The sequence below is a fragment of the Macrobrachium rosenbergii genome, chromosome 23 (genome assembly GCF_040412425.1).
Source record: "Macrobrachium rosenbergii isolate ZJJX-2024 chromosome 23, ASM4041242v1, whole genome shotgun sequence".
In the NCBI taxonomy this organism is placed as follows: domain Eukaryota; kingdom Metazoa; phylum Arthropoda; class Malacostraca; order Decapoda; family Palaemonidae; genus Macrobrachium; species Macrobrachium rosenbergii.
Genome location: NC_089763.1, coordinates 18,380,995 through 18,393,494, shown reverse-complemented (window position 1 = coordinate 18,393,494; position 12,500 = coordinate 18,380,995). Strand labels below are relative to the sequence as shown.

The 12,500-nt window shown below is 41.9% G+C and overlaps 1 protein-coding gene across 1 annotated transcript in view; it reads left to right on the top strand.

The window, feature by feature from the left end:
* LOC136851029 (neprilysin-like) overlaps positions 1-12,500 on the top strand; it is a 52,224-nt gene that overhangs the window by 37,351 nt on the left and 2,373 nt on the right. The window contains exons 19-20 of the mRNA XM_067125002.1: positions 7,366-7,433; positions 11,864-12,021. Coding sequence (XP_066981103.1) covers positions 7,366-7,433; positions 11,864-12,021 — 226 coding nt within the window. The remainder of the gene's footprint in view (positions 1-7,365; positions 7,434-11,863; positions 12,022-12,500) is intronic.

The following is a 12,500-nucleotide window of genomic DNA, read 5'->3' as shown; positions in this document are numbered from 1 at the left end:
CAGAGCCTATTTCAACTAAAACCACGGAAAAACGTAAAAATGGCGACCTGGCCATAGATCTCGCTTGCAGTTGCAGTTCCTCTAGTGTTGCTTTATTGCATTTTAATTTGCCAGATCAGCTATTAGCAAAAGTTAAGCTGGGTACGACAATTACGAACCTTTGTGTAAAACCAGCACACAGATCCAGAAAATTCCACGTGGGTAATGTGTTTATCTTAGCAAAACCTTTTTACAATCGTGACTGTTCCTGTAGTGAATTAGAAATAGGGACGCATGTGTAATCACTGAGAGAGAAAAGAACCGTACAGATCTGTTAATGCATGCCTTACAGGATAGGTAGTTAGGAAATAACCAGAGCTAACCATCTTTGCTTCGAGGAATAGTGCGAAATTCTCTTGTGTTAAAATCTTTGCCATATCTTTTGCTTCGAGGAATAAAAGGAAAATTCCGTGTTAAAATCTTTGCCATATCCTTGCTTCGGAGTGAATAGCGAAATAAATTCCTCTGTGATAACTTTTACTTCGCATTTTCGAATTAGCTTAACTGTTATTTAGGGCGCTAATAAAATTCTCCACGGGACACGACGGTCAGCTTGCATTGCTGAAAATTCTCTCAGTGTAGTTAGAATTCGAGTTAGTGTTAGGAAAGCTAAATTTAAACTCGGCTTATAGGAAAATTACTTTAGGCTGTTGTACTGTTATCCCTCAGACGACTCAAAATTTCTCCGAATCCCAGATTTGCGTGCAAAATACGTGGGTTCATTCATCCCAGAATTAAAAATACCCGTGATGGTCAAACGATCTGCACCACCACCCCGGCCCATGCCTGCGTGTGTGGCATTTTTTTTCTCCCCATTCATTTCCAGCAAACATTTTTTCTTTGGTTTCCGTTAGTAATTTCTGTCCTAAGGGACTAATCGAATTCCAAGTCCTAAGTGACTTAAAATTTACTGGCCGCACGTGAAGCGCAGAATTTCTCCAAATTCCACAAATTTCCAAGTCCTCCAAATTCCAGTCCCAGAGACTCCTAAAAATTCCACGTCGACGTGGCGAGAATTCTCCAAATTCCAGTCCTCAGAGACTCCTAAAATTTACGTCAAGTGGCGAGAATTCTCCAAATTCCAGTCCTTAGAGACTTAAAATTCTACGTCAGATGTATGAAAGAATTTCTCCAAATCTCCAGTCCTTAGAGACTTAAATTTCACGTCAGACGTGGCGCAGAATTCTCCAAATTCCAGTCCTAGAGACCCTAAAATTCTACGTCGCACGCGGGCGAGAATTTCTCCAAACCCCAGTCCTCAGAGACATACAAAAATTCTACGGCCGCACGCGGGCAGAATTTCTCATTCCCCGCGGGAACCAGAACCAAGTCCTTTGAGACATTATATAGTGTAGTTCACACACATCTAAGCCCCACGGGACTGATCATTCTAGTTCGTTAGAACAACTCCTTTAACTTCACGCCAGCCGCCAAGTCCGAGCGCGGACAAAATCCAACTACGCCTTCCGAGACGACATATAAAACCTTCCGCTCGCTAAGAACAACCAATGCCTTTCCAAGACACATCCAATTTTAACAAAGAGTCTTTTCAGACATATCCTATACTCCATTATTCCAAGATGGCTAATACCAGAGCCCAACAAAACGAGGATTTAAATTCTACTGTCCACTGGGAAGGATATGGACTATCGGGGGCAAAGATCTGAGAGCATGGGTTCAAGAGCGAGTGGACGCATGCCAAGGCGGAGAGAGCAAGAGAACGTGAAGAGAGAGAAAGAGAACGTGAGGGAGAGAGAGAGGGCAAGAATTGCCCAAGAGCAGAGAAGGAAAAAGAAACGTGAGAGAGAGGAGGCAAGAATTGCCCAAGAGCAGGAGAACGAATTAAAGAACGTGAGGAGAGAGAGGGGCAAGAACTGCCGCCAAGAACAACGGGAGGAAAAAGAACAAGAACAAGAGAGGAGAGAACGGAGGAGAGAGAGAGAGAGACAGAATCGCCCAAGAGAAAAGGGAGGAACGAGAATCGGGAAGATCGAGCTTCTACAGCGCCCACGAGCTCCAGATGCTAGAACGACAGCCCGCCACCCCCTCTCGCCCGCTGGGATGAGTGCCTCAGCCAAAAGCTTCACTGCTCATGCCAAAAATGGACCGAACCGAACCCGAAGTATGGCTTGAAAGGGCCAACGAGTCCTGGAGTGCTGCGATCTCTCCCCCGGAACCTCCCTTTGTTCTCACTAAATTCCTATGAAAGGCCTCGTTGCTCTACCACGCCTTCCCGCAGATCGCATCGGGAAATTAAACACGCCAAGCAGTTACGGTTGGGCGACGAGATTAACCCCTGAGCGTGGAGAGACGTTGAGAGCAGCCCAGAGAAGCAGGCCAGACTTGGTCCGACATGCATTTCATCCGAGCCGGCGCTGACAAAAATGGCTCGGATTCTCCGGCGAGCCACCAACACCGCCGAGGTACTCGACGTGTTTAAATTCGAGCATTTCCCGCGCCACGCCCCGCCCTCGCCACTCATATAGTGAAAGCCCCACCAACACTCACCGAGTGTTGTCGATTAGCAGACATGTGGGAAACCCACCACCCTCAAGATGATCCATGGGGCGAAAAATAAATCCCCGCCCCTCCGGAGGAACAAATTCCCACAAAAATGGAAACTGGCAAGCCCTAACTTGCCATTATTGCAAGAAAACGGGGGCATTCCTCCGAACAGTGCCGGAACAAGAAACCGCCTCCTCTCTCTCCGAAAACCGGCAAATAACCGCCACGCCACAGGCAGCGAAAGATTTCAGCAGACCTTTGCACGGGCGCAAGGTCTATGGCTATTCTTCCGCATGGGCAAAATGCCCACGCAATAATAAATCAAATACTCCCACCATCGCTTTGGCCGCCACAGATCCCACATCATTAGGCCCTCCGCCGGCGGGGGCCCACACGTGGCCTCTCCACGAGGTAGTGCCAGCCCGCCGAATGAGTCACTGCATTCGAGGACTCGGGCGCGACAAATCTCCTCATCCAAGGGGACAGAGTTCTTTACGGAGCTATCACAGATCTAAAACTCGCCGCCGACGAGGGAATAAATCAGTTCAAAATGATACTCCCTACGGTCCAATTGAGAGTCACAAGACTCTCACCAATCCAAAATGTGCAATCTTGCAGTAGCAAGCCATCTCCCCGGAGGCTATGACGCCATCCTGGGGACAGTGACTTCAGTCCCCACCGAAATCACGAGCCAATCTAGGGGTCCCCATTCCTCGAATCATCTGGGCACGCGAGTAAGCCTCCCCGCTTTTCCTCAGCCAAGACTGGCGCCCTGTACCAGAAGGATGTGTGCAGTCCCCACCAGTGCCACCTGAGTAATGTACAGTGGCCCCCTCGATCGGGTTCGATCCATTCCAGTGCCCAGCCCTGCCTCAGTGCCAGTGCCAGGGCTCCCAATCAGACTCTCCCTTCAGGAGATGCCATTCCTGCCGGTGCACTTGCATGCTCCCGGAGCAGGGCCAAGCTTTCTGGTCCGTCCTGACCGACGGAGCCCAAGAAACCTCTGATAGCGCCTCTCTCTGTTCTAGTGCCAGCGCCAGAGCGCTACGCCGATCTCCATTCACGGGATCCAACTCAGACCCCTCTTCCCCCCGCCTGGCACCGCTTACCAGCCGGGTCAGAGACGGTTCCTCCTGACCACCGCGAAGCTCACCTGCAGGTGCGCCTCGCAACCCGCGCCTGAGCTGGTCATCGCCATCGCGAGCGCCACGCCACCCCGACCGCCTCCCTCCTCTGCCCCAGCCCGCCGTGGCCGACAAGCAATTGCGCGTCAGATTCTGCCATATCTCACGGTCGATGAACCACAAGAGCCGCCACGGATCAGGCGGTAGAACCTGACGGAACACTCCTGCGCCAGCCGTCGCATCAGCAGGCCCAGGTGGTACTCCGTGCCGCTCCCTCCGGTCGCGGGCCCGCTTGCCGCCGAGGACGACTGTCCCATTAAGAAAGACTCGAGCTAAATTACCACGGGCGTGGGAATTTCCAGGTAGTTTACAAAGAGCTCTAGAGCTCCCTGGCACCTGTGCCACTATTTCATTTCGAAGGTCTTGCACCTAATCCAGAAGGGGATGTCAGGCCCTCCTCTATCTTCTTCCGCTCCTCAGAACTGCTATCCCTTATCATCCTCTACTAATCTTCCCTAAATTATCCCCCACAAGAGGCAATTAATATGGATACTCATTCCCCACAATGTATAAATCATTAAGAACAGAGTGAGAGTGAGAAGTGGCCTTGCGCTCATGCTTGCAGCACCTTGGCACAATCTGGCGGCGTGTCAGCCCCTCCTGAAGGGAGTCGCGCCTGGCACTTTCCTCGCCCTGGGACTGAAGTGATAGTCCGGGCCGTAATTTATAGGCGAAGGACGATAAATCTGCCTCAACACAATAAACCTCACTCTTTTTCCTTAGCTCTTCTGCCAATATCATTTACTTTCTTTTGTCATTTATTTATCTTTATTTTAATGAATCATGAGTCATAAACTTGCCCTGTGATTTAAATGTTCGTAAGCTCTGAGGGACGTGTCCCGCCTTCATATGCGGTCAAGTTTCATTCAGAACGCCTTGGTAATTTTCCTTTGTTATTATCCCTTCTCCCCTTCCAAGATCGCTGTTTGTCCTTCTACATCTTTGTCTGCTCACCGCCATAACATTGAGTAGGCAGTAGACGCAGATAAAATTAGCGTAGGGGTTTAAGGTTAGCGACTAAAAACTCGCGACATTTCGCCCGCACATTGACTGTCAAATTCCCGGTGTGTATTACCTCAGCCGAACGATTGAGCCATAATGCGTTAAAACGCATTTATAATTATCAATGCGAATATGTATAGTCATTACAGTATCGCGAAAAGGATGTCATTACAAAAATAAACGCTTGTTTTTTCATTTTACACAGCCTCTTCAAGGCAGATTGTACAATCTACATGCATTTTATCTAAAATTAAGTAACCGTAAGTATTTTAATTCTTGAACAATAACCATTTCTTTTCATTTGCTGGCCATAGCTCATATACGTGGTCCTATAATCTTAATTAATTCTGCCAATTGTTCGAGCCACCTTATAAAGTTACAGGGTAACCAAAATCTAAAGTAATTATTTTTTGCAAGTGTTTAAATCACTTTATGCGTCCTGTTAACGAAAAAATTGTCCTAAATGTTATTAAAAGTAATGTCTCAGCTTCATAAAACCCTTAGAGTAAAGTTCATTGCAAGGCAGAATGTAGAGTAACGTAAAGCATTTGCTGCTCATTCTGAATATCGATGCCACACCTCGTTGAGGTATGTACATCATCTTGTATGGGGAGGTATTATGATTAGCAAGAATTCGCTTAGCAAATTACCTCCCCTCCTTTGTTGTGGTTGGTTGGTTGTTCATTTACTGCCAGCCGGCCGATCGATAGACCATCTGTCTATCGGACTTAAAAACAGGGGTTTAAACAGATTAGAGGGCGCTCCATTTTTGATAAAGATCTTTCCCTTCGAGGCAAAAGTAATCTGGCTTGGCAAGCCCTACAAATAAAACCTCCCTGCGGCAGGTGCAATGAGTCAGCATCTGTGATAGCGCCCTGCCCCAGGAGGATAAAGGCAAAGCCCACGAGGTCTCACACACGCCGGGCTGAAGATATGGAGGAACTTGTGAAGACGTCTCAACAACACCTGGCCCCATCGATGCCCTTTGCATCCTAACCACGTGGCCCTTTCCAGCATACTTTTCCTCGTGCCCTCGACCGTATCTGTTTCACACCGCTTGGCCTGCCTCGAGCCCACGCCATTGCTTGGAGTTCTGAGGAGTCCCCAACGCCTTGCCCCTTTACGGAAGCTCCCAGATCTCACCACGTGCGAAGAACTCTCCTCGGAAATTGCAAGTCATCCACGCACCGCCTTCTACGCCCGAAAATCTGCTAAGGTAAAGTGGCCCTGGAAGAGCCCCATTTCAGTCACGCTTTTGTCTCGTAATATTTTCTTAAAGAGAAAGCCAGAAATCTCCCTTGTCTATCGTCCGTGCGCCTCTTGCATCGGCAGTATTAATTTTTATTACCCTTTTGGCACCTCAGTGCAGCTTGAATTCATTATTCTTTTTGTCTATTTTCATTACTGGCGATAATGTGCATATCTCTCATTTCAGAGGATCCTATCGCGGAAGCTTCCTCGGGCTGTGTCTGGAATTTCAGTTTCATTCAACTTACTTTGAGTCCTTTTTCCGCATTTCAATGTCATTTATGTAAATACACTACTTTAAATGCCCACGTGTTTTACGTAATATTTTCAGTAACCAGAGCCCTATGCTCATAAGAAATTCTCCTTGTTTTTGTTTTCCCTTTACGTTTTCCGCACCCACGAAGTCAGAATCACAAGGCAAATTAACTTAAATTGTTGCTACCTGTCTCACAGAGCCTATTATTTCAAAACTAAAACCACGGAAAAACGTAAAATATATATATATATATGTGTATATGTATATATGTGTGTGTATGTGTATAAAATATATATATATATGAAGTCATGTTTATTTGTAAGGGCAGAACCTGCAAATACATGTTTTAAACAGCCAGTAAAAACATGTAGAGAAGATATATGTACAAATACACCCGTATGAATTTATACGTGAATATGAGTTAAATTTGCAATAATAAGGTTAATAAATACACGAGAGAATGCAAGTACGTATGTGTATATAATAAATGTGTTTCCATTTCCGACTGAATATAAAAGCAGAATGCCAAACTTAAAAAAAAACATACAGCACTGGTAATGTTTTGACTGCATGTTTTCCTTCTTCGCTAAAGACGGTACTTCTGTCTCTATAGGTTACACAGTACACTTCTCGAAACATAATCCGCTTTTGTTTTATCATTTCCTTATGACTTGCAATATTTATTTCAATTGTGCAGTCTGTTTTATGAATGAAAATCTTTGACGTTCAACAATGCAATTTAGACGTCGGAACTCACTTCCTACTATAATGCTGAGTCTACGAGCGAAAGAATTTTTTCGTAATAATGTAAAATGCTCATCTCACGGAGAATCAGGATAGGTTGGTATCCTCTGCTGCTAATCGTGAATGACTTTGGAATGGTTGGCACCCCTGCACCATGCCATTCAGCATCTCTTTACGAGAAACACCTGAACCTTCTCCCAATATTTACGGGATCTCCTCCCACTCAGGAAAGCGCTATTAACTGATGACTGAAAGACGGGCGCTGTTTATTTCATGATAAGAGTGAAAACGTGTTGAGGACGCCGCTTGAAAGCCGAGCACAGATGTGTGTGTTCATTGACCGCTTTCATGAGCGCGTATTCTTCTTCTTCTTTTTCTTCTTTACAGGGCTCTCAACTACGGCGGCGTCGGGGCAATCATCGGACATGAGATAACCCATGGATTCGACAACAGTGGTGACTGAAAAAAATGTTATAATTTTTCAACAATCAAGAGTTCTCTTTTTGAGAGAGAAGAGAGAGAGAGAGAGAGATAAGAGAAGAGAGAGAAAGGGGGTATTAAACAAATAGCTGAATACAAAGTAATAATTTGAAGGTATGAATAATTCTGTATTGGAAAGATTCATTTTCTAGATTTCTCTCCTTTATGTCATTCTTGGATTTTACCCAAGAGTCCAAATGTACATACAAGGGGTGAGGTATATATATATATATATATATATATATATAGCGGATATATAAATATATATATATATATATATATATATATATATATATCATATATATAGTAAAGAGCAAACATAAAAAAAAATGCCAAATGTGGAAAATAAATTTATCATTTCAGAGACTAAGAATTATCTATTTGAGACAAACAGTTCCAGAATGAGAAAAAGTTACAGAAAAGCGGTATTTATACCAGAAGGTCCATAGGTCAGCCGTTACATTGTTTTTTCAAATGACATTTCTTTAATTTTCTCAACGAGATGATAAGGCGGATGTGTTCATTCTTTGAAATCTTAAGATTTTTTCCAGTGCTATTGAACAAACAACATTCTGATCAAGGAATTTTATTGCAATTGTAATCATTAAAAAGAAATATTTTCAAAGGAAAATCACACAGTTTTATGATGCCCTCTGAAATGCGACAGTTTTGGAAATCTCTCTTGACTCCCGACTTCCCGAGTCCCGTAACGTTCCTGTTTTTTTTTTTGGACGCATCCTATACCCTGCCTTCTTCTAAGAATCTGGTGCACCGTTTCCTTCGAACTGCCCTTTCCTACGTCCCTTAATGCTAGGAGAAAATAAAAATGAAGATTTTAGGCAAGACCATGTGCTTTCAGGAGACTTTTCACAGGGCTTTTCGTGATGTGACGTCACTTCTCTTGGATATAGTCTCATATTGTAAGTTAATAATTATGTAAATGTAAATCTGCAATTCTTAACAACTGATTGTGTTAATGAGACCATTATTATTATTATTATTATTATTATTATTATTATTATTATTATTATTATTATTATTAATCAGAAGATAAAGCCTCTTCATATGGAACAAGCTCACAGGTATTCTGGTATTCATTTGAAAGAAGTAACAGAAGATAATAAGAAACACAGAAAGAAGAAATCAGTTATTAGAAAAGAACAAATAAATTATCAACTTAATAAATAAACAAAAACCAAAATGTAAGGAAATTATTGAAATACAAAGAGAACTGCTTTAGGGTAGTAATGCGTTGCATCTTCGCTTAAATGTTTGGGGTTCCAATTGCAGAATTGCTGGAGAGTTATTGATTGATTGTAGGTTGAAGAGCGGTTAGTCAGAAAAGTATCTAGCTACAGAAACATCAGGATTAATTATTATCATCTTATATATTATCGCTCTGTGCTCAGTCAGCGTTATAGCATAGGCACAGGTTAAGAAGTCGGATGACTTGTTGTGGGGGGGGGGGGTTACCTGGGCGAGGAAGGTGGGGTGTGGGGGGAAGGTTGAGAAGCACTGGATAATTGCTGGTGATTGCTGCAGAGCATGCTTCCGAGACGCATCACAAAGGGAAATTATTTTCCGCGGTATAATTATTCTGGAAACAGTCGGCTGACGGCATTGTCCGAGGGGCGTCGCCTCTCTTGCCCGATGATGAGTGCTCCTCAGCAAGGTTTATACGTTGTATGGAGAGGCATTTTTTTTTTATCAAATTTACAGTCCTGCTATAAAAACGAATATACTAGATGACTAACAAATGTATAGAAATTTTGTTAGTAAGCAAATAAGACTGACAATAAAAGCTTTCTAATATCTTCAGTTAATTTCAAGAAACAAAAGAACCGCCAATATAATCAGAAATTAACGAAATACGAATTAAGCGAATCAATTAATTTTCAGGACATATAACCTTCTTTCATCCAAGAAGCGGTTTCATCGCTTCCCTTCAAGTAAGAACCCTTCTTTTCTCCGATTCTTCCGGTCTGGGCTAGATGTGGGTATAATGTTGTCTGTCCCACTAACCTGTGCACTGAACTAAAGATCACATTGCAAATATTTCTTATAATTAGAATCGAATATTCAGATGAAACTTTACATATGATAAGTGTTGATCAAAAGTAAGTTTCCGGCCACTACGTTCGTTATCTTCGAGTATTTATCTATCAAGAAGATGCAATGAACTTCAGCCGACAGATAAGACACTATCTGAGAGAGAGAGAGAGAGAGAGAGAGAGAGAGAGAGGAGAGAGAGAGAGAGAGAGAGAGAGGGGCTGTTTCGTCAGTCAGACGGATACCCCACTTCCGTGTGACAGAAATGTGAAAGCCATCGGACGAGTTATTTTGAATACTGAGGTCCAAAACTAACGGAAGACCTGAATTCCCTCATTCCTTCGTTTGGCCAGACTAAGTAAAGCGGAAGGTTGCGAGATTCATGGAAATACGGAAGGCATGAAGGAATATAGGATCAATAATGAATGGAAAATGACAGTGAGCGAACCATACGCTCCCAAGATTACTGAAGTGTCTACCGAGTGATCTGGAAATAAAAAGATCTTCTCGGTTTCATGAATGCGCCTCAAGTAATGCCAGAATAAAAAAGATCGTCACGCTATTATAAAAGCGCATAAAAAATTACACTTCAAAGAATACGACAGAAACAATGTCAAGGGAAAGGAAATGGATAAGTCTGAAGAGTCCTCGACAGAAGAGGGAGAGGGGCGATAAGAGACGAAGAGGTCTCTCGAAGAATATTCATCGTCATGATAGGTGCTGATAAATGTGGAGATAAGCGGGATGCGAAGAAAACCAGAAATAGCTGCGCATGAACTAGCTGTAAATAAACGTATAGACAAGCAGACGATTGTGTCATCACAAATCGAGATCTTTGAAAACGAAGAGTGAAATCCCGCTTTTTATGTATGGAATTTCACGGTTAACTTACACACTTTTCCGAGCATCAGGCAATCAAAAAGTAGTATACCACACTGAGTAAGACTGATTAAATCGTTAATAGCCGATTAACATCTTCGTAAGAGCCACAGGGTAACACCCATAGCAATAAATCAAGGTATAAGCAAGACTTAATCGCTCACGAGTCGTTAAATAGACGTTTACGAAGAATTATGATCAAAGTACGAAGAGATTCAAGATGGACAGTGGTGTTTATATTGTAAATGGTCTCACTGCCCCGCATCAGAACAGGGGAGTCTGCTGTCAACGCAAATTCCGTTTTTCCTTTTCACTTTTGCTTCCTATACTTGGTCGTCCTGTCTCTTCATTCTATTTTACGTAAGAAACTTAATACCAAGTGTAAACTGAAATGTGGAATTAAGGAATTATTATTATTATTATTATTGGCTTATTATTATTATTATTATTGTTCTTATTATTATTATTTAGAGCATAGCAAAGGGGTTTTCTCTTATATATATATATATATATATATATATATATATATATATATATATATATATATCGTTATTTTATGTTTATTATATATATATATAAGTATATATATATTATATTTATTTACAAACATTAGTTACAAATGTTCTTAATGTTTAGAATATAAAAAATGTCCAGTAAGTGATGAAAATTCACATTAGATATGTATATATATATATATATATATATATATATATCATATATGAATTTTATATATATATATTTGGTGTGGTGTGTGTGTGTGTGTTTGTGTGTGTTTGTGTGAAACTTGTATATGGAATATATTTGAAAATATATATATATATATATTTATATATATACAGCGGTATATATATATACGATATTATATATGTGTGTGTGTGTGTGTGTGTGTACTCATAAGGATGTAGAGAGGAAAATGTAGACTGGATTAAACAGGTGTTGGAACAGGAGGACTCATTATTTTTGAAGCATAAAGAATTAGAAAAAGATAATGTAGAAAGCTGCAGGGGGTTGATGTGCTACTGGTGAACCTTGAGAGTTGGCGGATGAATGGGCTGATGCTCAGGAAGTTAGCACACAGTGTTCATCTTGGATTCATCAGTAACTGTTATCCTGATTTTCTGTCGAGCCAACCCATATTAAAAGAAAAGGCTTATTGTGGAATATTTTCTATTGATAAAGAACTATCGCGCGTTTGTCCACAGAAATAATTCTTTTTAGTGAATTTGCTACCAAAAACTGTCAGGTATTTATTATAGTATTTCATAGCGTGACTGTAAGGGATATAGAAAACGTTTATAATTTCCGTTTTGAAGACTTACTTGAAATGCCTTTTATATAACCTTGACTGAACGATTTTCTTCTGCTTCACGATCGAGTAAAATATGTGAAACCTTAAGAGAGCGTTATTATTCCTACTGCTTCATGATCTAAGATATGTGTAAAATGTGAATTTAGACTTCCCTGCTTATAACACCAGGTCGCCACTTCGACTGGGCGGGAAGACTCGCGCACTGGTGGGACAATCAGACAATGGAACAGTACGTGAATCGATCCAAGTGTTTTGAGAGCCAGTACTCCAGTTACAACGTGTCCGATCTGCTCGCTCCCTTTGATGCTGTGTTAGGCAGCCTCAAGGTACGTGACTTTTCAAAGAAGACGTACGATGAGTGACCTATACTGCCGTAGAGAGAGGGGTGTGCGATGACTTATAATTCCAGGCCATCTTCCTCGTTGTGTTTCGTTTTGCCCGGCTGCTTTTTATTTATTTTTTTCTCTTATTCCTTTAAATCAGTGGTCATCCCAAATATTCAGCCGAATTGAGACGCCTTTAAATAATACGTTAATGTACATGAATGTGGTAATGAGTATGAAAGATTTTAATGACGGTAAGTCGAACTGAATTACTGTGTTTTAAAATTATGGATTGCATGATCACAATAATGCGGTTCGACTAATTGTTATTAATGCATTTTACGCTCATTGCCATATTCATGAAATAAGTCGTAAAGTGAAATCACGCACTCCGTGGAAAACATGGTTGACCTAAATACAGTATTTAGTGCTGGCATTAGGGCAAACAATGTTACCTACAGGAACCCTTTAATTCTCTAACG